The 26,987-nt window shown below is 46.2% G+C and overlaps 2 protein-coding genes across 4 annotated transcripts in view; one reads left to right on the top strand and one right to left on the bottom strand.

The window, feature by feature from the left end:
- Positions 1 to 15,432, bottom strand: part of Rrp1b (ribosomal RNA processing 1B) — a 30,924-nt gene extending 15,492 nt beyond the window's left edge. For both annotated transcript variants that reach the window (XM_070030782.1, XM_070030783.1), the window contains exons 1-7: positions 15,268 to 15,432; positions 8,376 to 8,458; positions 6,367 to 6,424; positions 4,270 to 4,355; positions 3,347 to 3,408; positions 1,965 to 2,094; positions 172 to 236 (exon numbers count right to left, since the gene is read on the bottom strand). In XM_070030782.1, coding sequence (XP_069886883.1) covers positions 172 to 236; positions 1,965 to 2,094; positions 3,347 to 3,408; positions 4,270 to 4,355; positions 6,367 to 6,424; positions 8,376 to 8,458; positions 15,268 to 15,397 — 614 coding nt within the window. In that variant the 5' untranslated portion in view covers positions 15,398 to 15,432. The remainder of the gene's footprint in view (positions 1 to 171; positions 237 to 1,964; positions 2,095 to 3,346; positions 3,409 to 4,269; positions 4,356 to 6,366; positions 6,425 to 8,375; positions 8,459 to 15,267) is intronic.
- A 145-nt stretch (positions 15,433 to 15,577) lies between these two features.
- Positions 15,578 to 26,987, top strand: part of Hsf2bp (heat shock transcription factor 2 binding protein) — a 107,149-nt gene continuing 95,739 nt past the window's right edge. Inside the window, exons 1-3 of one of the 2 annotated variants that reach the window (XM_070030780.1) lie at positions 15,578 to 15,668; positions 16,398 to 16,644; positions 18,014 to 18,164. In XM_070030780.1, the coding sequence (XP_069886881.1) occupies positions 16,609 to 16,644; positions 18,014 to 18,164 (187 nt within the window). In that variant the 5' untranslated portion in view covers positions 15,578 to 15,668; positions 16,398 to 16,608. The remainder of the gene's footprint in view (positions 15,669 to 16,397; positions 16,645 to 18,013; positions 18,165 to 26,987) is intronic. The other variant, XM_070030781.1, reaches the window with a different exon arrangement.

The following is a 26,987-nucleotide window of genomic DNA, read 5'->3' as shown; positions in this document are numbered from 1 at the left end:
TTCCTGCAATGACTGGGTCAAACGCTGAAGCTGAGAGACAAACTGCCACTCAACCTTTCAAAGGCCTTGTTAAGGGGAACTATGAATGCAGTGTCTTTGCACCCTCCGTCCAACAGATTCCCACCTCCCCAGTACCAACCAAAGCCATAGAAAGAGACAAAAGTCACTTACTCTTTAGTCTTGGCAGCGACTTTGCAGAATGGGTCAATAAACTTCAGGTTCTGATCTGCCAAAAGCTGTAATTTAGAAATAAAATACGTCTTTTCTCCTTCCCGATGAGTCCCAGAAAAGGAATAGTTTGTGTCTTGCAAGTTGAAAAAGAAAGTAAACAGCAGAGAGGGCTGCTCAGAGGCCTGGCCCGGCTCAGTCACATCCGTTCTCCAGCCACCTATGATTTTAGTCTATGACCAGCCAGCCACAATTCTTCCTTTATGAGAAGTCTTATATAGATATACCACAAACTGAGACAGAAGTGCTCGTTCCTTTATTGGGGGGTAAGAGCGACGAACTCCCCAGCTGTTTGGCATTATTTTTCAGATATAGTCTTGGCATTTGCCTGGATCTGGCCTTGGATGTTAATTCTCTTAGGTCTGCCTTTCATGTAGCTGAGATTATAGGCACAATACTAAGGCTTATTCTTTTTCTTTTTTAAAAAATTGTTATTATACAGATGATGTACACAGCGGGTACAGTTATATAAGTCAGGTAAAAAGTATATTTCTTTTTGGACAATGCTTAGCTTGTTTGTTGATAAGGTCCTGCTAACATTTTGCCTGGGCTGGCCTCAAACCCCTCCTCTATCTGTGCCTCTCAAGGAGCTGAGACTATGGATGTGAGCTATCACACTGGCTCTACCATTTTGTTTTAATATGTATTTGGTGGTACTGAGATTTGAACTCAAGACTCTTATTCATTAGGTAGATCTACCATAGCCTCCCTCTGTGTGTGTGTATACATATCTTTCACTTAAAAGTTTTACTGCAGAATACGTGTGAAAGGAAAAAAAGTAATACTTGCTCACATTACCAAATTCAGATAATAACCTGTATTTTATTTTATTTATTTATTTTTCAGGTCCGGTCCTGGGGCCTGAACTCTGGGCCTGGGCGCTGTCCCTCAGCTCTTCAGCTCAAGGCTAGTGCTCTACCACTTGAGCCACAGCGCCACTTCCAGCTTTTTTATTTTTTCTTATGTGGTGCTGAGGAATTGAACCCAGAGCCTCAGGCATGCAAGGCAAGCGCTCTACCACTGAGCCACCTTCCCAGCCCCATAACCTGTATTTTAAAAATAGATTTTTTTTTTCTGTCAGGCCCTTGTAACTTATACTTGTTAACACTAGTTAGTCAGGAGGCTGTAATCTGAGGATTATAGTTCGAAGCTAGTTAGGGCAGGAAAGTCCATTAAACTCTTATCTCTAATTAACCACCAAAAAGCCACAAATGGAGCTGTGGCTTAAGAGTGAGTGTTAGCCTCGAGCAAAAATGCTCCAGGATAGCATCTATACCCAGACTAAGCCTCAGGACTGGCATACACAAACACACCAGGGAAAAAAAAAAGGTATTTTCTTTACACCTTTTTGTCTATTTCTATATGAGTACAAATTTGTACAGCTTTGCATAATGCACTTTCCCCTATATCTTGAGGTTGCTTTTGATTCTTTTGTTTTCCTTGTTAAAACAGGGTGTTTCTAGGCTGGTGCTGAACTCAATCTAATTGTTGGGTATATGAGAACATGTCATGAAGCCAGGCTCAGTTCTGTTTTATAAGCCTGCCACAGGCATGCTTAGCACACGGATCTTTGTCCACATTCCCCATAGAGAATGACTGTGTTGAGACAGAAGCAGAACCCATTTCTACCCCTGCTCACTGTCACTGTGCCCAGTGCTAACAGTCAGCACTGATGACAGCTCCCCTGTGCGCTGAGGTCCCATTGCATGCTGGCAGAATGTCTGCCGACTTCTCACCTCTTTCCCTCCCACTGTGGACAGCTCATCCAGATAAATGTCAATGAAGTGGAACCTCACTCCATCAGGGGACTGGCTCTCTGGACACAGGATTTCCTTCATCAAGACATCCAGAAAAAGCTTGATTCGGCTCAAGAAAGAAAACACAGGATTTTTAAAATGACAGCATGCCAACACCTCTCTGCACCTCAAGGACAAACAAAAATACTAAGCTCAGTGCATAGCTGAAACAGAGTTACTGGCAAAGAAGCAGTCACAAAACCAGGGTAGAACGTTATCAGTCACATATGTCAGACTACTGGATTTTAAGCTCTCTCTGGGGAAGGATATGCTTGCTCCCCAGGCCATTAGCCGTGAGCACAGATCAGCATTCATGTCCTATCAGATTAACAGCTTAAAAAACTCCTTTTTTCCCCCATCCAGTGCTAGAGATCAAACCCAGAGGCTTACATGCTAGGGTAAGTTGTCTGCTACAAGTTATATTTCCACCTTAAGAAATTAGCATAAATTAAGTTGTACAAGGAGGTTTCATTTTAACACGTCCATTTTCACATACAATGCATCTGGTTAATTATTCCTTTCACTTTCCCAGTCAGTCTCAGCAAGTTTCCTTGGTCTACATTCACAAGTGTACATAAGTTTCTGACTGAATTTGCTTACCCTCCATCCTCCTCTCCATTTGTCCACCCTCTTCCACAAGTACCTCACACGTCAAACAAGACATTTTTCTTTTTTCTTTTCTTGTGTACATACTAGGACTTGAACTCAGGGGCCTGACGCTCCCCCTTCTGCCTTTTCTGTTCAAGGCTAGGGCTCTACCACTTTTGCCACAGCTCTACTTCTAGATTTTTGCTGGTTAACTAGAGAGTCTCATGAACCTTTTCTGCCTGGGCTGGCTTCAACCAAGATCCTCAGATCTCAGCTTCTTGAATAGCTAGGATTATGGGCATTATGGACACCAGTGCCCAGCTTCAATTTCTTAATATTCATTTTGGTCAAAGTACACATTCATTGTTCAAAGGATTTTACAATGGCATCTCACACATGCATACATCATACATGAATCAGATCGGATCATATGCGTGTGTAACATATATGTTCATATTTTAGGTCTACATCCATAATATATGAGAGAAAACGTGACCTTTGTCATTTTGAGTCTGGGTTACTTTGCTTAATACAATGGTTTCCATATCCAACTATTATTTCTCTGCAAATATTTCTTCTTTATGACTAATATCTCATGGTGAGTATGTGTGTATATCTCACGTGGTCTTGCTCCATTCATCAGTTTTAGGCACAGCTGTCTCCATAGCTAAGCTATTGTGAACAGTGCTGCAATGAACACGACTCTCCCCCAAATAATAACTTAGTTTACCAACCTTTCTTCCCAGCCATTCCGCTTTAGAACTTCAAAGGACTGCCTCAGGACCATGCGGATCAGCTAAGATAGATTTTTGTTACAAAAGCAAAGTTAGAAATAGCAATCAGGGCTGGAAATGTAGCTTAGTGGTAGAGTGCTTGCCTAGCATGCATGAAGCCCTGGATTCTCAGTACCACATAACAGAAAAAGCTGGAAGTGGCGCTGTGGCTCAAGTGGTAGAGTGCTAGCCTTGAGCAAAAGAAGCTCAGGGACAGTGCCCAGGCCCTGAGTTCAAGCCCTAGGACTGGAGGGGAAAAAAAAATCAATCAATTTGATTGAATGAGACCACCATTTTGGGTCCCCAATGCCAAACAATGTTCTAATCAGTATATTTAACTTCTAGATGGAGAACTATGCACCCAGTCATGATGGTTTTTATCTGGGCTGGGTGGCTGGGAGACCAGCCCGGGCAACACAGTGAGACATTATCTCAAGGTTCTTCACCAGTAGCTCTAAGAGCAGTCATCTTCTAATGATCCCCACCATTCGCTCATACCACACATGCCCTTGCTCTGCTGGACAAGCTAGCTTTCCACTGTGTTTTCGGGTGTTTTTTTTTTTTTGTGCCTGTACTGAGGCTTGAATTCAGGACCAGGGCACTGTCTTTTAGGTTTTTGGCTCAAGGCTGGCACTCTATCTCCAGTTTTGTGGTGGTTAATCAGAGATAAGAGTTTCACAGACTTTCTTGTCTAATCTGGCTTTGGGCCTCGACACTCAAATCTCAGTCTCCTGTGTAGTTAGGACTATGGGCGTGAGCCACAAGTATCTGACTCTGCTCTTTTTTGGAATGAAACTTAGGGTTTTATGAATGCTAAGTGCTCTACCATGGAGTTATACCCCCCAGCCCTTCAGGTCACCCTGAGAAAGAAGCAGTAGTCTTACCATGTAGTATTTGTCTAGGTGTGGCTTGTCTATCCCCTTCCACTCTCGATTCATAGTTTGCCAAAAGGTTTGAATGAACAGGTGTTCTGCAGGGAACAAGAGCCTCTGAATGCTTGCTGTCCACATTAGCACATGAGCATATATCAAGATGCTGAAGAGAACCAAACTAGTGCTTTATCTGAAGATTTTGTGGGTGGCTTCATGACTTGTATTTATATAGGAGACTGGCAGTATCTTCTAGAAGATACTACAAAGCGCCCTAGGGTACTTTACTATGAAGCCATGTTTCTATTTAAATCAAGAGTCTACTGCTGACTTTCCCACCTACTCAGTAGACACTATGTTGAAAATGAACTATATGGGGCTGGGAAGTTGGCTCAGTGGTAGAGCTCTTGCCTTGCATGCCTGAGGCCCTGGGTTCAATTCCTCAGCACCACATAAGCAAAAAGAAAAAAACCTGGAAGTGGCGCTGTGGCTCAAGTGGTAGAGCACTAGCCTTGAGCTGAGGGGTAGCGCCCAGGCCCAGAGTTCAGGCCCCATGACCGGACCCCCCCCCCCAAAAAAAAAAGAAAAGAAAAGAAACTATACAACTTGTAGATGGGGACGGGAAGGAAAAACTGGGAGAGAACGAAGGAAGGGGTAACACTGTCTACAAAAAAAAAAATGCACTCATTACCTTACTTATGAAATGGTAACCCATCTATACGTTACCTTTACAAAACCCATAATCACCACCACTACCACAACAACTAAATTTACTAATCTTGATGAACACTTACACCATTTAGGTAGAAATTTGGCTTTTCAGCCTGGTGCTGGTGGCTCACACCTGTAATCCTAGCTACTCAGGAGGCTGAGATCTGAGGATCATGGTTCAAAGCCAGCCTATAGAGGAAAAACCATGAGACTTATCTCCAATTAATCACCAGAAAACTGAAGTGGTGTGGTGGCTCAAAATGGTAGAGTACTAGCCTTGAGTGCAAAAGTTCATAGTCAGCGCCCAGGCCCTGAGTTCAAGCCCTATGACTGAACAACAACAAAAAAGGCTTTTCTTCTGATTTTTAAGGGGGTTGGACCATTCTATTCTTTTTGTTGAGCCACAAAATTAGCACTTTTTTTTTTTTTTTCTGGTTGTGGGGCTTGAACTCTGGGCCTGGGCACTGTCCCTCAGCTCTTCAGCTCAAGGCGAGTGCTCTACCACTTGAGCTACAGAGCCACTTCTGGCCTTTCCTGCTTATATGGTGCTGAGGAATCAAATCCAGGGCCTCATGCATGCAAGGCAAGCATTCTAGCACTGAGCCATCTTCCCAGCCCCCAAATAAGCACATTTTCATTGAAAATAATTTTTAATTTACTACTTCATCCCTCTACCCCTTTTACTTTGGAGATCAGGTTTCACTACATAGCTCAAGCTGGCCTTGAACTTGAGACCCTTCTTCCTCTGCCATCTAGGTTCTAGGATTACAGGTGTGTGCCTCCACACCTACCAGTTCTTTAATGTATGAAAACCTATATTACACATCAAAAGTCAAATCTTTCCCATTCCATTTTGTCAGCTAAAATTCGGATAACCACCACGTGGTTCGGAGAACCATCCACCAGGATGGTTTTATTCTGTGAAGTGTTATCAAAATAAAGTCTGCTGGCCTCTTTTCCTTGGCAACTAATCAATATCTGTCTCAGAAATTTTAGTTTTCTCTACTGTCTTTTGATTTTTGGTAGAAAGGCCTAACTTACAAATGAGTGGTGTCCTCTAGTGTTGAGTTCCAATGGCTCAATTCTGGTGAGGACACACTTGCACCACAGGTTACTATGGTGTAAACAATGCAAGGTCCATCTACTGCCCTAGGACTGTCATAGCATGCAGACTTGGAGACTCTGAAGGAGTGCCAGTTTATGCAGCAGTAGACATCTAAGTCTACCATACATTTTAAAAACAAGAGCACATCACTACACAATACGAGCAGCAGGCTTCTGTTAAAGTAACACCTGAAATGGAAACTTTGAAGACAGAAGGAACTGACTAGAATTGTTAGGCAAGTTACCACATCTGATCAGGAAGGAAGTTTGGAAAGGCACGAAAACATTAGGACTTACGAGCCTCTGAGTTGTTAACATCATGGATGAGTTGGGAAACAGTGTTCGCTAGCTCCTCCTGCAAAGGTGTTGGGAAGAAACATCAGAGGCTATCAGGTAGTGGCACTTGATGGCACATAGCACTGCAGCCTGTACCCTCTCCTCTTCGGCTAGCAGGAAAACCCAAGCCTCTTGTTTCCAGAGCACGGCTACCATAGCCATGCCTCGATTACACCAACAAACATGAAATTCACAATTCATAATTCTGTCTATGCTAACGTGAGTTGTCTCTGGGACAAGTTTCAGAAATCTCTGGTAAGCAGTTTACTGACCCACAAAGAACAAACCAGTGATCAATTCCTGGCTTGGAAACTAGACAGATTCTATCATGATTACCAAATACTGTAGAAGACAAAAGACACAGGTTCACTTTAATTGGCTAGGCACTGGGGTTCTTGTTCCAGTGAATCAATTTTTGGGATCAGAATTCTTTCTCTGTCTGTCTTGGCCACAGTAGGCCAACATCAAAGGTGAGAATGGACCCTCCTAGGCTCTGTCAGGGACCATGGTGTCCTCTGAAGAGTATGCCTGCTATGAAGTAGCAAGCCAAGTGCTTACACAGTGGGCTAGAGGAAGTACCGTAATTTCTAGTTACCTAAAGATGACAGGTCCTCATCAGCACAGTTGGCCTATGCTCAGTTTTCCTTACTCATCCTAAATGAGCTCTGGACTGGAAAACCACATTCCCACTAGTTGGTTGGTTCCCTTTCTGCACTAAAGCTGCTGGTTGTCACTCCTTTTTTTTTTTTGGTCAGTCGTGGGGCTTGAACTCTGTACCTGGGCACTGTCCCTCAGCACTTCAGCTCAAGACCAGCGCTCTATCACTTGAGCTACAGAGCCACTTCTGGTTTTCTGGTGGTTTATTGGAGGTAAGAGTTTCACGGACTTTCCTGACTGGGCTGGATTTGAACCGCACTCCTCATATCTCAGCCTCCTGAGTAGCTAGGATTACAGGCGTGAGCCACTGGTGCCCGGCCTGGTTGTCACACTTGAATGTATAATCCAGACATATTTTGCCTTGCTATCCTATTCAAATTGTGTTCAACAGAGTATCATAATGGATGGAAGCAAGTTGTTACATGGCCTGGGAGAAGAGGCAAAACTATCCATAAAAACCCAGAAAAGTGGCTAGGAAGGTGGTTCAGTAGAAGAGTGCTTGCCTTGCATGCATAAGGCTCTAGGTTCGATTCCTCAGCACCACATAAGCAGAAAAAAGCCAGAAGTGGTGCTGTGGCTCAAGTGGTAGAGTGCTAGCCTTGAGCTGAAAAGATGAGGGACAGCACCCAGGGCCAGAGTTCAAGCCCCATGACCAACAAAACAAACAAACAAAACTCAGAAAAGTGAGCCAGCCCTGCTCAGAATGAGTTCTGCAGAAGGTCTGCACAGGGCTCCACTACCACCAACGCAGACCCACATTCAGACATCAGAAGGAAGCAACAGGCTCTATTGGGCTGTTTCAGGAGGCAAGATTTAGGATGCTCAGCACGGGACAGAAGCTCACACACACGCGGATCCTCAGCAGTTGCCAGCTTTGCTGGCCATAAGGGCCTGGCTCTGTACAGAAGCTGAAGCCCACCTTGCCCTGGTGCTCAGCTAACTTGTAGGTCTGTAACCTGCATTTCCCATGGTCTTAGATTAGGGCTCCAGTTGAGCCTTCTGACTGAAAGCAATCAACTCAGCAGAAGATGAAACAGAAACCTGTAAAGATGTAATGTACAACCTACCATGGAGGAGGCTATGAAAATGTCTACAGAAATAGTGCATCTATGATTTAGTGTGTCCAATATATTTGGAAACATAATTAACCCAAATGCTGGTGTTGCATCCCTTTCTATAACAGGTAAGAAAATGCTCCTGAGTGATTTGTTTTCCATCTGCTTAGGCATGTCAGCAGACTGATGGGGGTAAGCGGTCAAGTCTCTTCTATCCCTCTGCAGCAAAGGTCCAGGAACACAACAGGGCTATGTTACCTGCAGAAGGGGCTCGTCCTGCACCCACATGCAGTAGAAGAGTCCTTTCCATATTTTCAGGAGTTCTTCTTGACTGAAACCTCCTGCAGGGCAAAATAGAACAAAAGTCTTGAGAGTCTACATTTCTGTGTGTGCGTGCGTGCGTGTGCACTCAGAAGTTGGGTGCTGGTTCTTGAACATTTTTGTTCAAGGCCAGCACTCTACCACTTGTGCTACAGTTCCACTTCCAGCTTTTTGGTGGTTAATTGGAGATAAAAGTCTCATAGACTTTCTTGCCTGGGATGGCTCTGAACTGTGATCCTCAGATTTCAGCCTCCTCAGTAGCTAGGAGAACAGGTGTGAGCCACCAATGCCTGGCTATATATTTCTTTCCTACTATTTGGCATGCAGCTTAATCTGCCCTAGGGAGTGGGGCAGAGGTAATATATCCTGGTGAGCTGAACAAAGTTAGGGAGTAAATGGACCAACAAAGACCAGCCAATGGACTATCCCTAGCAGCTCAACTAAGAAAATCACAAAATGGCCATTCATACAGCCACTCCACGTCTCACTCCACACACCAATACATTTCCCCTGGTCTCAGAAAACTAGCAGGCAGACCCACTCTCACTGAAGAAGATAGCCACACCAAAGACTTGGGCTCCTGATAGTAGTTCTGAAAGCCAAAAGATTAGGAGAGGCCTTGGAGAAATACCTCTTTGGCTCCCACATCTTTTTTTTGTTGTTGTTGTTGGTCGTGGAGCTTGAACTCTAGGTCTGGCCTCTGTCTCTCAGCTCTTTGGCTGGAGCTCTACCATTTCAGCCACAGTTCCATTTCCTGTTTTCTGGTGATTAATTGACAATAAGAGTCTCATGGACTTTCCGTGATCCCTAGATCTCATCCTCCCAAGTAGTTAGGAGTATAGGCATGAGCTACTGGCACCCGGCTTGCCCCCTACTTTTATGCCCACACTGAGGCTTCAACTGAGAGTTTTGTATTCTTTTTTTGGTCAGTCAAGGGACTTGAAGTTTTGGCCTGGGCGCTGTTCTTTTGCTCTTCACCTCAAGGCTAGTGCTCTACTGCATGGGTCATAGCGCCTCTTCTGGTTTTCTGGCAGTTAACTGGAGATATGAGTTTCACAGATTTTCCTGCCCAGGCTGGCTTTGAACCATGATTCTCAGATCTCAGCCTCCTGAGTAGCAAGTAGCACCTAGCAGGTCTTATAGGAAAAAGTGGCTGTCTCCAATCTCTCTTTCATGCTAGCAATCCTGTGCTGGGTTGTTCTAGCATGTTCCAAGTGGCATGGACTGGGCTGCATTTCTGCCTTCAACTGTAACTGAGCCACCAAGCTCACTCAGCTGTTCTCCTGGGCCCACAGAAGGTGTCAGATAGCATGTACTGAGTAACCTAAGGAATCACAAAGCGACAATGCAGGGAACACTGTTGGGGTTTGTGAGCCTCTGGACAATGAAATCAGAACAAACAATCTTCAAATTTTGATGTAAGTCACAAATGGTCTTTATGAGTATTTCACTAGGAACAAAAAAAAATCTTTTGGAGCAGAAAACTGGGATAAAATATATGAATGCAAGAAAGTACTCATTGATTGGTGGGATCTCAACACTCTATGATGATTAAAAAGTAGTGGACTAATGCTTTTTTTTTTTTGCTGGTCATGGGGCTTGAACTCAGGGCCTGGGCACTGTCCCTGAGCTTCTTTTTTGCTCAAAGCTAGCACTCTACCAATTGAACCACAGCACCACTTCAGGATTTTTCTGTGTATGTAGTACTGAGGAACTGAACCCAACGCTTCATGCATGCTAGGCAAGCACTCGACCACTAAGCCACATTCCCAATCCCTAATGCTTATGTATTATATTCAGCGAGCCTACTCTCTTTGATTTCCAACCTACTAAAACACCTTTCTCATAGTAACAACTTTACAATGGTATCCTTTGATTTCATTTACAACCCAGATAACCGAAATCACTATAAACTTAAAGCAAGCATCCTTCAACAGTCCTACAGATAAAAGTGCCAATTGGCTTTCTTCCCTTTTGCTATGAACAAGCCCACCAGGGGATCATTACGTGTAGCAATGTAAATGTGGCACATGTCTGACCAGTTGGTCCAACATAGTCAGGAAGGGCAGCTTTTTGTCATGGCAAACTGTGCTTCTATTGAGTCCTGTTCAATGACCACATATGTCCTTAATGAACTGGTGGACTGAAGTTCAAAGCCAGCCTGGGCAGGAAAGTTCATGAGACTCACCTCCAACAAACCACCAAAGAGCTACAAGCAGAGCTATGGCTCAAGTGGCAGAGTCCTAGCCTTGAGCAAAAAAGATTAGGGACAGTGCTCAGGCCCCAAGTTCAAGTCCTAGGACTGGTGTGCATATACAGACACAAGATATTGAGAATCTTTAAAATGAATGAGTTCAGACCAACCTCACACAAACCTATCTATATTCATTGGAACTTATACAGGCAATTATTGATTAGATATAGAAGGAGATACACTAGGAAAAACATTGTCCTGCTTAAGTATGCTGGGTGTTGTCCCTGAGCAGTTTTGTTTAAGGCTAGTGCTCTACCACTTTGAGCCACAGAGCCACTTCTGTTCTTTGAACAGTTAACTGGAGATAAAAGTCTCATGGGGACTTATGCCCAGGCAGGCTTCAAACCCAGATCCTCACATCTCAGCCTCTTGAGGAGCTAAGATTACAGGCTTGAAACTAAAAATAAAGAACCCCCCCCCCAAACCCTGAGTTTTAGCAAACCCACTACATTCCGAGGATGAGAACATGTTAATGAGACTGAAGGATGTACTCAGTAAAGCCCCAGAAGTGCAAAATTCTACAGGGTAAATGACACACCTCTTCCAGAAAATAAACAGCACCAGGAAGAAGCAATTAGCACTTACATTAGCAGATGAAAGGGTCATCTCCTTGGGACTCTGATTTGCCATAAAAAAACATGGGGGGGGAGGGAGGTTGGGAAGTTGGCTCAGTGGTAGAGCACTTGCCTTGCATGCCTGAGGCCTGGGTTCGATTCCTCAGCACCACATAAGCAAAAAAAAGAAAAAACCCGGAAGTGGCACTGTGACTCAAGTGGTAGAGTGCTAGCCTTGAGCTAAAGAGCTGAGGGACAGCGCCAAGACCCAGAGTTCAGGCCCCACAACCGGACCCAAAAAAAAAAACAAAAACAAAAAAACCCAACAACACACAGGGGCTGGGAAGGTGGCTCAGTGGTAGAGTGCTTGCCTTACATGCATGAGGACCTGAGTTTGATTCCTCACCTCAGAAAAAGCCAGAAGTGGTGCCATAGCTCAAGTGATAGAGGCTAGCCTTGAGCTGAAGAGCTGAGGGACAGTGCCCAGGCCCAGAGTTCAGCCCCACAACTAACAAAAAACAAATAAACAAACAAAAAAAAAACAACCCAATTCTCTAACCACAAAACATACACGGGACTGGGAAATGTGACATCAAGGGTCTTGTTCCTTTGTTCTATTTTTTGAGACAGGACCTGGCTATGAGTCCCAGGCTGCCCCCAAATTCCAGATTCTCCTGCCTCACAGCCAGTCTCAGTATGTCTCTGTGTGTATTGCTGATATTACCAAATTCCAGGCTGAGGATTTGAAAACCCAATGATGGCATCAATGATTATATTAAAGAAGTTACTTTCTCTTTCAGGAATATATACAGAGTGCATGGAAACCAAGTGAGATGCCTTGGATTTGGCTCACAGTAACCCAGGGGAAAGGGCACGTGGGAGAAAATCTGGCCGAAGCAGACACAGGACAGGACGGTATGTTAGGGACAGAGCTCAACCATAAAAAAGTTTTTAAAAAAAGAGCGAAAGAGATTATTGAGACACTCCAACAATGTGTCTTTTCACAAAACAAACAAACAAAACCACAAAAGACAACTACGATTACTGGAGCAATTGATTAAGAGAGATGGGCTACAGCCTGAGGTCAGGGACAGTTGCCAGGTTAACTAAACAGACTATAAGATTTCAAGGCAGGCAGGCAACTAAGGTCACACATAGGGAAGGAGCAAAGGAGGGGTGAAGGGAAAGAGGAGGGAAGGATAGGAGGAAAGGAAGATCTGAGGCAAGGAGAGTAAGAGGGGAGGAGGGGGATGAGGGGGAGATGGGTGGGGGGGGCAGGGAGGAGGAGAGTGAGGGAAGGAGGAGGACTAGCAATCGTGGTCAAGCCAAACAAATCAACAGCCACAGGACATTCAAGGAAAGGTTAACAGCCGGGCAGGTGGCTTATGCTGGTAATCCTAGCTACTTGCCAGATTGGGAGAATTCTAATTCAAGGCCAGCCTACCAGCTCCCCTGCCCCTCCCAGATAGGGGTAAGGGATGTTATCTCAGATCCTCATCTAAACCACCAATAAAAGCAGAGCACTGGTATGCACCTGCCTTCACAGATAAACCATAATTATAAACAAGAGGATCCCAGTCAGCTGTGGGGAGGGGGAAGGAAAGGGAAGTGAGGCCCTATTAGAAAAACAAAACTAAAAGGACCTTGGGCGTAGCTCAAGTGAGAGTACCTGCCCTGAGGCATAAAGCCACGAGTCCAACAAAAGTGTGCCTAGTTAACTGTCTCCCTAATTCCAGTCCCACTCCAGAGGGCACCATTACCTCCTACTTGACCTGGGTGTTTCTATATGTGAAGAACGGATGTATGTACATTAGGATGCACTACCGTGTCATGTTCTGTAATACAGGCCTTTGTCCCTTAAAAATAGCAGTGTACATGTAAGTGTGCATATAAACACACTGTGGGCTCCAACTATTTCCAAGTGTGAAGGTTCAGAAAGGTGTCAGCCTGTGGGCCTCAGTTCCCTCACTGCAATCTATGTATACTCAAATCCAACTGCATGCACTGCTCCACTGGTGGCTGTGGTCTTCTCAACTCATTTTTCTTAGTATGGTTGTATCCAAGTACCCCTCTACCTCTACATCTAATTCCAATATTTTTCACCTAGGAATTAGTTGGTTAAAAAACAAGGTACCAGGGGGCTGGGAATGTGGCTTAGTGGTAGAGTGCTTGCCTAGCATGCATGAAGCTTTGGGCTCAATTCCTCAGTGCCACATAAACAGAAAAAGCTGGAATTGTGCTGTGGCTCAAGTGATAAAGTGCTAGCCTTGAGCACAAAAAGCTCAGGGACAGCGCCCAGGCCCTGAGTTCAAGCCTCAGGACCAGCAAAAAAGAAAAAGGTACCAATTTTTGAAGCATTTAGAGAGAAAGAGAGACATAGTTTCTGACAACAATTTGGGTTTAGTGATTTCAAAATGAAATGGATGAGGTGACTACGAAAGTGAGACACTGCAGCACAGGAAGTACCAGGAGGTTTTGAGATGAGAAAATCAAAGCGTGACCCTTCCCCTGAAATGTGCATGGGAGTCCTTTTAGATGGGACATACAACTACTTGTTATCCGCTCATGTGGAAAACCCTACTGCCCCTACTGCCATCAGCAAAAACAGCACTCTTCACATCACCTACACCGAATCTAAGACACCAAAGAGAAACCAATGATACAAATGAAACTGCTGCATATTGGTTCTAAACATTTAAAGCTGAAGAGCTGATAAAACAGGCAGGCATCCTCCGGTTCAATGCTGTATCACGTCACCACGAGTAGTGTACACAACAGTAGTGCACAGTTGGTTCTTGCTGAATATATGAGTGACTCAATTAGGACACACGAGCCACTGTTGTTTCTGTGTGAGCGGGTCTAGTCAACTCAGGGGCTCAGCACTGTCCCTGGGCTTTTGTGCAAGGCTAGTGCTCTACCACTTGAGCCACAGAATACACTTTTTGGTGATTTGGTGATTAACTAAGAGTCTTACAGACTTTCCTATGGGCTGGCATTGAACTGAGGTTTTCAGATCTCAGCCTTTTGAGTAGCTAGTTAGGATTACAAGTGGGGGCCAACTGAGTGAGCCCCGCTGGATTTGTGGTCTTTTAACACTCGGCTTCAATAGGAAACAAAGAATGTAAGCAATGGAGGAGATACTGTTTATTCTTTTAAGCAGATTTCAAATGTGTTACTATTAGCAGTAGCTAACTCCAACTCTTAACTACCTTGGGGTAACATAAAACTTGCACAGCACACTGCAGTTCGCACCTTGCCCTACGACTTTACTCAAGAGGTTACAGAACCTATTCTGATTTTACTTTTCTTTTTGTCGGTCGTGGGGCTTGAAACTCAGGACCTGGGGGTCTGTCCCTGAGGGTTTTTTTTTGCTCCAGGCTAGCGCTCCACCACGGGGAGCCACAGCGCCGCTTCCGACAGAGCCTACTTTGGAGGAGGAAAACAGCGTCCTCCCGCGGCACTCCACCGCAGTTAGTACGCAAAGCTACCTGCAAAGCGCCGCCGGGACCGGGCCGCGGCCGACAACCGCGGCCCCATCCCCACATGCCCCCTCCCCGCTCCACGGGCGGTGGGCCGCGTTCCCCGGGCCTGCAGCCGGCCGCCCGGCGTGCTCTCCGGCCGTCGGCGGTCTGGAGGGCTCTTCCCCAGTGCAGCTCCCTCCGGTACCTGCTCCAGCTCCATCCCCTCTCCCGGCCCGCTCCGCGCACGGCCCGGCTCCCCGGCTCCGAGGGCTCCAGGCAGGACCCACGTCCCCTCCCGGGGCCCCAGCGGGAAAGGACCCCCGGAGCCGCAAACCTCCCCTCCGGGCCGGCGCGGCGGCGGCACGCGCGGACCCGAGACCGGCCGAGCGGGGCTCGTTCGCAGCTTCGCGCTCGCCGGATTTCGGCTCACGACTGGACACGGCCAGGCCGCCCCGGGCCCCGGGCCGCCTCGGCCGGTACCGGCGCCCGACGCGCGGGGAGGACGGCGCAAGCCCGGCCAGGCCCGGCGCCATGTGGCGCGGCCGCCCCGCGGAGCCCACCTGTCTCTCTCCGCGTCTTCACGCTGAGGTACTGGCGCAGCTTCCTCACCGCCCGGTCGCGGACGCCCTTCTCGCTGGACGCCAACCGCTGAGCAAACTGGATCTCCGCCGACTGCATGGCGGGGGCCATCGCGTCAGCTCGAGCATCCCCGGCCGCGCGCCCGCCGCTCGTCACCGCTCGTCGCCGCTCGCCGCCGCCGGCAGCCCGCCTCGCGGCCCGGGCCGCGCCTGCGCAGAGGCGGCGGCGCGCACCGCGGCGCGCGGGCCGATGACGTCACAGAGGCGCCGCTCTCCTCCGCGCGTTCTGTGGGCCGGGGCGCCGGCGCTGGGCAGAGCTGTTCCTCGGCCGCCGTGCGTGTCCTGCCTTGTGCTCGCCAAAATCTAGGACGGGTGGCCGCGAGGTTAGCCAGGCGGATGTCGACGGGTCGTTGCCTGTAAAGCACCCGTAGGAAAGCCTCCCGGCCCCGCGGCGGGGCCTCCGAACCCCTCACTGCGAGTCTGTGGAGAACCGCTAGTTCCCGGCGTGGAGCTGAGGCCGGGAGGAAGCGGTCTTGGAAGTGCTGAGGAGGTGGACTGGCCCTACCCCGGCCGACCTCGGCGGCGGCTCCGGCCGGGGCCGTGTGCTCCCCCTAGAGTCACTGTCCGGGGCAGCTGCAGGGCCGTGTGTGTGTTTGGGGGGGGGGGGGGGAGCGGCCCGGTCTCCACGGCGTCCCGGGGCAGCTGCAGGGGTGTGGAGGAGAGTGGGCCTCTGGTCTCCCCAGTGCCTGGAGCAGCTACAGGAGGGTGGAGGGGGAGTGTCCCCAGTGTCCCTTGGCAGTTGCATGGGTGTGGAGGGAGGGTGTCCTGGTCTCCGCAGTGAACTAGGGCAGGTGCTGGAGTGTGGAGGGGAAGCATCCCTGTCTCCATAGTGTATTAGGGCAGGCACAGGGGTGTAGAGGAGGAGGGAGTGGCCCCTTGTCTCCCCAGTGTCCCAGGGCAGGTAGAGGGGGTGTGGCTCTCTTGGGGCACACAAAAAAGCAATCCTTAAGAGGAAAGCCCAGAGCCCAGCAGGGGAGGAGGGAAGAGGGTGGATGCCATCTGGACCCCCACCAAGCAGGACAGGACACTCATGCCTGGTCCTCACTTTGCAGTTGGCCGCCTGGCTGAACCTGACTGCTGAGTGGAACCGTGCTGACCACCCCTTCGATCTCTTTCTCATCACAGAGAATGTGGTGCATACTCCAGGAGACTTGAGCCTCAAAAGTCTTTCTGTCTGGACCCAGCGTGGTTGCAGTCCTGCACTTTCTGGCTTGCAGGAGGTCAAAGGACAGCACGCAGGCACACGGAAACTAGGCTGTGGCCATGGGCGAGGCAGTCGGTGCTGAGGAGGCCAGCCGGGTCAGTGGGGTGGTCTTGCCCAGAGCCTATTGAGCAGCATTCCATGCTCCTCAAGGCCTTGTCCAGGGCTTGAGGCCAGTGTGCCCTGGCCCCACAGCACAGGACTGGGCTCAAGGCAAAGGGAGAAGGGGAATCCCCCAGAGACCCTCAGGCTGCAGATCAGGAGGACCCTGGGGCTGTGGCTGCAGACTTGGGGCTACACCTGTACCTAGCCTGGTCTGGGTGGAGAGAATTCAGGGTCTGGACTGCCAAGCAGTGATGTCTGTCATCTGTGACCAGGAGAAGCTGCTAGACTCCAGTCAAACCTGTGTTCCTTTCCATGTTCTGACCCTTGCTACAGTGCTGCCCTGAGAAAGGGCCCTACCTCTACCCCAATGTTAGGGACAGTAGGTGGGTTGTGATACTTGGCTGGTGCCATGCTGGGGATCCAGTAAGCTGCACTTGCCTCCCTCCTTCCTGGTAGCCTGGTGCTGCTGTGATAGATGCTGCTGTTTTCTTTGGCTTTTCAGGGTAGGACACTTGGATGCACTTTTTTTTTTCTGGTCTTGGCGCTTGAACTCAGGACCTGGGCCCTGTCTCTGAGCTCTTGTGCTCAAGGCTAGTGCTCTACCATTTGAAACTGAAGAGTCTCACAGACAGTCCTGCCTTGGCTGGCTTTGAACCACAATCCTGTGATTTCAGCCTCTTGAGTAGTTAGGATTACAGGTTGAGCCACTGGCACCCAGCATTGGAAGCGCTTTTTTCCCTTTAGTAGGTGGCTCCCCACCTCACCCACTCACTCCCTCTTTTGTGTGCCTAGGGTTTGAAGTCAGGGCCTGGGCTTTGTCCCTGATGTTTTTCGTTCAAAGTTAGCACTCTACCACTGGAGCCACAGCTCCACTTCTGGCTTTTTTTCTTCCCTCCCTCCCTCCCTTCTTGCTTTCCTCCCTTCCTCCCTTCTACCCTCCCTCCCTCCTTCCCTCCCTTCGTTCCTCCTCCTCTCCTTCTCTTGTTGGAGATATGAATCACATAGACTTTCCTGCCCACACTTTGAACCACCATCCTCAAATCTCAGCCTCCTGAGAGGCTGGTGCACAACTCACATCTGTTTTTGAACTGGTGTCTTGCTGTGTTACCCAGGCTGCCTCAGCCTTGATTGTAGGTAGGCACAGCCATAGTGGCTTGTTCCCATTTCAATGGCTAGGACTTGAGTACTCATTGCTATTTTGTATATAACCTATATCAAAAGGCACACTAGGTAAACATAAGCTTTTGAAACAATTACAAACATAGAGGCATGGAAGAAAAGGAAGCAAGTTAACTTAGGACTGCTGGTTTTAGTCATCTGAAAAGAAACATAGTAATCTTAAGAATCTGTTTATTCTTTTAGCACATTGGAACTAAAGAAGAATTTGTTAAAGTCAGAAAGAAGGACCTGGAGCGGTTGACAACTGAAGTGATGCAAATACGGGACTTCTTACCCAGAATACTAAATGGGGAGGTACTGGAAAGCTTCCAGAAGTTAAAGATTGTAGAGAAAAGTGAGTCTTCACTATATTTTTAGCAGTCTTTGATGGTGACAGTAATCTGTTCCATCAGACTTATCTTAAATGCATGGCTGTAAAGGAATTCTAAATAAATCTTAAGGTGTTTCTGTAGCCCTTACATTTGGGAGAGTCAAACATAAGAAGGGCTTGGAGCTGCCATCATTGAGTAACTTGTATATATATATATTGGTGCTGGAGGAAAGCATGGCAGTTTTCTCTCCTGCTCTTTTCATTGGCAGAAGAATTTTTTTTTCAGAAGAAAGTTTATATATTAAAAACATTTAATGGGCTGGGAATGTGACTTAGTGGTAGAGTGCTTGCCTAGCATGCATGAAGCCCTGGGTTCCATTCCTTAGTACCACATACACAGAAAAAGCCAGAAGTGGCTCTGTGACTCAAGTGGTAAAGTGCTAGCCTTGAGCAAAAGAAGCTCAGGGACAGTGCCCAGGCCCTGAGTTCAAGCCCAGGACTGGCAAAAAAAAAAAAAAAAAAAAAAAAAAAAAAAAATCACAACTATTATATTGGGCATTCATTATTTAAAATAACATTCTAAATACTTACAAAAATAAATCAAGTATTGCTTCTGTTTTTCAAGTGTCAACAGCTTTGCCATAGAAAATAGGAAGGTCCTTTTACAAACTGAACATTGTGTTTAAGCTGTCTCCAGCTTAGTTACTGCACAGGTGTTTTTATGGTTTTTGTTTTACAGTTTCCATATTACTTTGCCATGCACAGATTCACAGTAAGAATGTATGCAAACAACTACATTCGCAAAGTTTTACACAGGAATGTTTCATTAAATATACACAAGTAAGAACCAAATAAAGACAGTGTGCTGGGGAGTAAAAGCTGCCCCCACCCCAAGGGCCAGATATGTACTACACAGTGTGGTATGGAGGCATTACATAGCATTCAAAGAAGCACTCCATTGCCAAAAGTGGTGATGTCTTAAGGAGGGAAGATCAATTTAATATCTCCAGACAAGACATTTTTTTTTGGGGGGGGAGGGTCCGGTTGTGGGGCCTGGATTCTGGGCCTGGGCACTATCCATCAGCTCTTCAGCTCAAGGCTAGCGCTCTACCACTTGAGCCACAGCGCCACTTCCCAGCTTTTTTTCTTTTTGCTTATGTGGTGCTGAGGAATTGAACCCAGGGCCTCATGCATGCAAGGCAAGCGCTCTACCACTGAACCACCTTCCCAGCCCCAAGACATTCTTAACTTTACTAAATTACAGCCTCATTCATTGAAAAAATAGAATACATTTAAAATATTTCTTGATACATTAATCTTGACATAAACATCATTCTCATATACTTTAAAAAGAGAAATGCCTTCATAGAGAAAATGCTTAGAATTAAAGATCATTGGCAGAAGAATTTTATGCTTTTGATAAATGAAAAGCTCTACTCTGAAAATTTAGATATTAGTTGTATAAGTTCAGGCTCTTGCCAGGTAGTAACCTGGCCTGTAGAGAACTGCTTTGTAGAGACAGATGTGTGTTCACTTGTCTGTGGGTGGATGGGAGAGTCAATTTTTATTTTTTATTTATTGTGAAAATACTGTACAGAGGTGTTACAATTACATGGGCAAGATAATGAGTACATTTCTTTTTTTTAATTTAATTTAATTTAATTTGTGAACATACTGTACAGAGGGGTTACAATTACATGGGCAGGATAATGCGTACATTTCTTACCAAGCATTGCAGCCTCCTCCTTTGATTTACCCTTCACATCCCTTCCCAGCCTCCCCCTTCCCCCTGAGTACATTTCTTATCAAGCATTATAGCCTCCTCCTTTGTTTCCCCTTCCCATCCCTTCCCATCCTCCCCCCTGCCCCCAAGAGTCAATTTTTTTAACATTTTACTTTAGGTAGGGTTTAGTTATATAGACTACACTGTCCTTGAACTCTCTGAAGTTCAGGCTGTCCTCACAATCTTCCTACCTCAAATTCTCAAGTGCTGGTGTTACAGGAGTATACCACCATGCTCAGCTTCACATTTCCATTTTTAGCACTGATTAAAGTCTACAATTTCTAGGACTTGTCAATTTAGACTTTGTGTGTGTGTGTTTGTCTGTGCGTGCGCCAGTTCTAGGGCTTACCTCAGTGCCTGGGTATTGTCCCTGAGCTTTTTTGCTCAAGGTTAGGGCTCTGTCACTTGGGCCACAGTTCCACTTCTGTCTTGGGTACTTGGTGGCTGGTTAATTGGAAAGAGTCATGGACTTTCCTGCCCAAAATGGCTTCAAATGTAGATCCTCAAATGTCAGCCTCTCGAGTGGCTAGGATTATAAGTGTGAACTGCCAGTGCCCAATTTAACTCAGACTTTTTTTTGGTCAGTTGTGGAGCTTGAATTCTGAGTCTGGGCATTGTCCCTGAGCTCTTCAGCTCAAGGCCAGCACTCTACCACTTGAGCCACAGTACCACTTAGGGTTTTCTGGTGATTAATTGGAGATAAGTCTCACGGACTTTGCAGTCCAGGCTGGCTTTGAACTGTGATCCTGATATCTCAGCCTTCTGAGTAGCTACGATTACAGGCATGAGCCACCGGCCCCCAGCAACTCTGACTTTTGAGATTTGAACTGAGCTATTATGTTAAAAACCCCATCTTGAAGCCCCAAGAAATTCTTAGAGGCATTTGGAGATTGATTCAGCACTTGTTTGAGACTGAGTAACAAATCAGCCTTTGAAGGTAAGGCTAATTCCTTGCATCACATTGGACTGTTGTTATGTGTGGCTTCTAGAAAAGCTATATCCAGAGCCCACCATGGAAGATATCACTGGAAAGAGAGGGCAGTTTATGGAGGTGTTGCCCTCCCCCCAGCACTTCAGCTATCTTTGACCTGGCAGTCTTCTCCACAATCTCACCCTCATGAGACTCCAGTAGCACCACTATCTCTGCTTGTCCCTTTAGTTGTTGTTGCCCTCTGGGTGTCTCACTTCTCTTGCTGCTTTCTGATCTGTAAGAGTCCTTTCTCTTTCCCATTGGGACCCTGCTGGATATCCTCTAGGTTGTTGATGTCTTGACTTACCTCATTCTTACCTCATGGTCATCTAGCAGTTTACTATATATTTGTTTCAGGAAAGGAAAATGCTGCCCAGTAGCAAAGTGCCTGCTGGTTGATGGTTTTCACTGTGAAACCATGAATTGTCATTTTGAGGAGTATATTTACACCTACTGATTCAGTTAACACAAGTCAGTGTTTGGAGTTCAGTTTCGTACCCAAATCAAACTTACATGAGGACCACATAAGAATCTGGGACTGGGAGTGTGGCTTAGTGGTAGAGTGCTTGCTTAGCATGCATCAAGCCCTGGGTACCACATACACAGAAAAAGCTGGAAGTGGCACTGTGGCTCAAGTGGTAGAGTGCTATCCTTGAGCAAGAGGAGCTCAGGGACAGTACCCAGACCCCGAGTTCAAGTCCCAGGACTGGCAAATAAATAAAACAATAAATAAATCTAGGAATTTGATAGAAGGCAGATTCTGGGGGATGTTTTCTCACTTGTGTGTTTCTTTTCAGCAGGGCTGTTTGAGACTCAGGCCCAAGCCCTTCTCACCTTCATGACCTATTTCTAGGCAGGCTCATGCATGCATAGAGCTTCAGTTACCATTTTGGTGCCAGTTGCTAGTCCTCACCTTCCTACTTGGCATTTCTTCCATCTTTGTTTGGTGACCATTTCACATTCTAAATGTCTATCCTATTCTAATCTATTTGAGATCACCAGAAATGAACCTGCAGTCTGACAAGGTTAGAAAGGAGTCTGTGAAACAGGACTTGGTAAGATGAGATTTAGATGGTGTGGGAATGAAGTACGTGTGTGTGTGTGTGTGTGTGTGTGTGTGTGTGTGTGTGTGTGTGTGTGTGTGTGTGTGTGTGTGTGTGTGTGTGTGTGTGTGTGTGTGTGTGTGTGTGATTTAGATGGTGTGGGAATGAAGTACGTGTGTGTGTGTGTGTGTGTGTGTGTGTCTTATTCTATAATTTGTTATAATTTTTTTTTTGTCAGTCATGGGTCTTGAACTCTGGGCCTGGGCACTGCACCTGAGCTCTTCAGCTCAAGGCTAACTACCACTTGAGCCAGAGTGTCACTTCCAGTTTTCTGAGTGGTTTATTGGGAGATAAGAGTTTCTTGGATGTTCCTGCCCAGGCTGGCTTTGAACTGTGATCCTCTCAGCCTCCTGAGTAGCTAAGATTATAGACTTGAGCCACTGGCGCATGGCTGGAAATCAAAGTTTAAGTAGTCTGTGGGTTTCTTTTTACTCAAGGCCTTGGTTTGTAGATGGCCATTTTCTTACTATGTCCTCAGCTGACCTTATGGAGGCAAAGTAGAGTTTGTTAAAGAGACATCATAACAGGTGCCTGTGGCTCACATCTGAAATCCTAGCTACTCAGGAGGCTGAAATCTGAGGATTACGGTTCAAAGCCAGCTTGGGCAGGAAAGTATGTGAGACTCTTATCTCCAATTAACCACCAGAAAATGGGAAGTGGCACTGTGGCTCAAGTGGTAGAGCGCTGACCTTGAGCTGAAGAACTGAGGGACAATACCCAGACTCAAGTTCAAGCTCCATGACTGACCAAAAACAAAACAAAACAAAAAACCAAGAGAGAGACATCATATGAATATGAAGTGAGCCCAGGTCCCATTTGTTGGAAAATTGCATTTTTGTAACTGTGTAACAGAATCTGGAAATCCCTTCCTTGAAACTGGCTAGAGTAAAATCAAGCTACTACTGCTCTGTGTCATAGTGACCGCAGGCAGACTGGTTGTTTTACAGTTAAGTTTCAGCAGAATTTCTGAGAAGGGGTGGGTGGTTGTCAGTTAATTCTAGGTGAGTAAACCAGCAGTTACTTGAAGAAAGGTCATTGTAACACTTCTCAGCTATAGTGTCCTTGGGAGACATATTGTTTCCTGGCTTCTTGGCAGGTGGCTTTATCTAGGTCTGTTTTTCTAGCCTGACAAATGGCAGGCAGAACAGTTTTCACTTTTTTTTTTTTTGGTCAGTCGTGGGACTTGAACTCTGAGTCTGGGTGCTGTCCCTGAGCTCTTCAGCTCAAGCTGAGTACTCTACCACTTGAGCCACAGTGCCACTTATGGTTTTCTGGTGGTTAATTGAAGATAGAGCCTTACAAACTTTCCTGCTCGGGCTGGCTTTGAACTGTGATCTTCAGATCTCAGCCTCCTGAGTAGCTAGGATTACAAGTGAACTGCTGGTATCTGGCTAGTTTTTATTTTCTTAATATTTGCTTTCTTGGGCCTAGCTCATAATAATGATCTCTTTGTTCTCTTTTTACCCTATCCTGCTTCAGTTTCCTCAGTGCATTACTCTGTCCACTGGGAGTCCTGTGCATGTCCCCTGCCTTTATCAGCCCACTTCCATTTCCACTACCATCTGTTGCCTAAATCCCTGTGCTTGCTGCCTGTGGGGAGCGTCCATCTTACTTGTCTTTGGCAATACTGGGGTTTGGATCCAAGGCTTTGTGCTTCTTAGGTAGCCACTTGAGCCCACACCTTCAGCCCTTTTTTGCTTTTGTTATTGTTTGGATCAGGTCTCTTGTTTTGGTCCCAGGGCTGGCCTCAGACCTACACCATTCTTATACCTCCTGTGTGTACCACTATAACCTGGTTTATTGAGTTAGGTGGAGTTTTGCTAACTTTTTCTCCTGGCATAGCCTTGAACTGCAACCTTCCAGATCTCTGCCTCCTAAGTCACTGGGGGTAGTGTGTGTGTCCACTGCACCTAATCTGGACTCATTTTTCATTATTCAATCTGATTATGTTATTCCCTTACTCAAGTCAAGCTGTTGAAACAGCTACTCCTTTCTCTTAGGTTAGAGGCCAACCAACCAACCAACCAACAAGCCACCCAAGACCTAAACAAGACTTTGCCATAGCTTAAAAGATTTTGCATTATTGACACAGGCTTAGCCTAGAATCATCAACTCTGACTTCTCAGAGACTAGTTCTCCTGTTAGACATTGTGTTAGTCTCCTGTCCTTCTGACAATGTGGTTTTGTTCTTGTTTTGTGTAGTGAATTGGTAGGATTTCTGGACTCCTGTTTTTGCCTATTGTTTTCTCTGGTATCTGGCTGGATATTAGGTTCTGAAGGATTGTATTCCTGTGTCTGCGCACTCCTCTTTCTGAGTTGTAGCTGTGCTGCTTATGTTGTGGTACCAGAAACTTGGTGTTCACTGCAAGAAAGGACCAAAGATGACTCACTATGAACTTCAACTTGAGCTGACTCTGAGAGCTCTGCTTTTATGGCCAAAGCCCAGATGAAAAGAAGGGCTCGGGCTGGGAAAGTGGCTCAGTGGTAGAGTGCTTGCCTTGCATGCATGAGGCCCTAACAAACTTAGATTCCTCAGCACCACATATACAGAAAAAGCTGGAAGTGGTGTTGTGGCTCAAGTGGTAAGAGTGCTAGGCTTAAGCTAAAGAGCTGAGGGACAGTGCCCAGGCCCAAAGTTCAGGCCCCACAACAGACAAAAGAAAAAGAAAAGATGGGCTCTTAAAAGTGCCTTTTATCTAATTTTTACTTTTGAGTTTTGGGAAATATGTGAAAAGAAATTCTTCCCCTTTTTCTTTTTTATAAGGCCTACATAGGACAGTCCTGGGCCTTTTCAAGAGCCTGTCTTTACATGCCAATCACTCAGGTCATGGTTCTGAGAACTGACCCTATAGAGAAATCCAAGGATTGTATTGTGGCAGCAAGAAATGTCTGGCATATTGATTCCTCCTCCCTCACACCAGTCCTATAGTCTAGTAGGTTCTTGGCTTTGACTGGTACCATCTGTTTTTGCTTCTAGAGGTTGATGTATTCCATTATTTATTATTATTATTAAGGTGATATACAGAGGAGTTATAGTTTCATAAGTCAGGAAATGGCTAATTTCTTTTTGAACAATGTCACCCCCTTTAGTATTAAGCAGTGACCAAGAGCAATGCCATAGTGGGAATAAATGAGACAGGAGAGGAGTAGAAGGAAGCTGTATACCTAATTTGAGAAGTTTAGAATGTAGATAAAGTTCTATTTGGATGGCTTGGGTGAACTTAGAGTTCACCCAAGCTGGTGAATAGTGGTCTGGAAGGAATCTGATGATGATTGCATCATTAGGGAACCAAGGAGCACTGTGGAGGAAAGCACATTTTTAGAAGGAAAAGACTAATTTAGAAGATATTTTAAGTCACAAAGGGAAGTGTGAGGATCAATTACATGTTCATTAGCTCGTTTTTCTGCTTGCTGTGTAGAGGACGGATTGGGGTAAAGTGGAAGTGGGGGTAGTAAGTGTGAGAAGTTCATAGAAGACAGTCTTGGTTTGTCTTAGTTGAGATAAGAAGCATTTGGGAGTTCTGACATGGGAATGACATCAACTAGTGACTCAGTTTACATGTCCAGGGAAATGACATACATCTGAGTACGGGATAGGTTTGAGGGCTCAGGTAGAAGATAGAGGAAAGGGCCTCCTTGAAGAAGTTCCACTGGACTCCGGTTAGAGTAGGAGGAAGGCAATCAAAAATGATTAGTCCTAACGATGAAGTGAGAACAGTGTCATTAAGGATCAACAGTGGAAAAATAGACATGTGGGAGCATCTGTCCTGCTTGCTGACTCACATCAGGTGTGTTACTTGTTTATAAAATGAAGACAGTAATGCCTACCTCTGAGGATGTGGCAGGCTTAAGATGACATAATCCTTCTAAAGTGCCTGCTCAGTTAGTGCCTAGCTCATGAAAATCCTAGACAAATAAGTAGTGCTGCCAGCTAGAAAACCACTTGAGCTCCTGGTGTAACAGAACTCAGATTTATAGCCTAGGAGCTTCAGTTCTGGCTCAAGAACCTCACTTCATGAATTTGGGAAAGATGTTGAGAGGTTGGATTAAGATTGGTTTAGGATTGGGTGCCAAGTGGCTCATGACTGTAATCTAAGCTATAAAGGAGGCTGAGATCTGAGGATCAGTCCAGGCAGGAAAGTCTGCAAGAATCTCTCCAATTAACCACCAAAAAAGCTAGAATTGGGGCTGGGAAGGTGGCTCAGTATTAGAGCGCTTGCCTTGCATGTATGAGGCCCTGGGTTCAATTCCTCAGCACCACATAAGCAAAAAGAAAAAAAAAGCCGGAAGTGGCGCTGTGGCTCAAGTGGTAGAGCGCTAGTCTTGAGCTGAAGAGCTGAGGGACAGCGCCCAGGCCCAGAGTTCAGGCCCCACGACCAGACCCCCCACTCCCCCCAAAAAAAGCGAGAAGTAGAGCTGTAGCTCAAGAAAAAGCTAAACAACAGTTGCTTGGGTTCTGAGTTCAAGTGTGTATGTGCGTGTGCATGCGTGCTCACACGCACACATAAAGGACTGGCCTAATTTTGAATGCCAGTTCTGTCCTTTATTGTGTGTAATCCACAGCTTCAGTTCTGTCTGTCTGTCAGTGGGTGCTTAGAGAATGCCTAGGCTTGCTCCAGGCAGAGCAGTGCATGTGAGTGACTGCTCAGTGAAAGGTAGTTTACCCTGTGTCCTCCATCCTTTAGTCACCCAATAGTGGGTGTTAAAATTGTATTTTAAGCTGGGACAAAGCTATTTTCTTTCCTTGTTTCCTTTATTCTTGCTTTTAAATTGCCTCATATCAGTTATGGGGGGTGGGGAGTGGAGCTATTCACTGATACACTCCACATATTTACACTATAGTTCAGCCAGTCTTGCTCCCTCTATTATGCTCCCTGTCCCCTCTTCCTCTGAAATAGTATCCTCAGCGGGTTTCCTTGTTTCATCTTCCTAGCCGCAAAGAATCCACTTTGACAGTATTTAACTTCCTTTATCCTTTCTGTCAACCCAAC

The sequence above is a fragment of the Dipodomys merriami genome, unplaced genomic scaffold (assembly GCF_024711535.1).
Source record: "Dipodomys merriami isolate MVZ:Mamm:240054 unplaced genomic scaffold, mDipMer1.0.p SCAF_2, whole genome shotgun sequence".
Taxonomy (NCBI): Eukaryota; Metazoa; Chordata; class Mammalia; order Rodentia; family Heteromyidae; genus Dipodomys; species Dipodomys merriami.
This window is presented reverse-complemented; position numbering and strand designations above follow the sequence as displayed.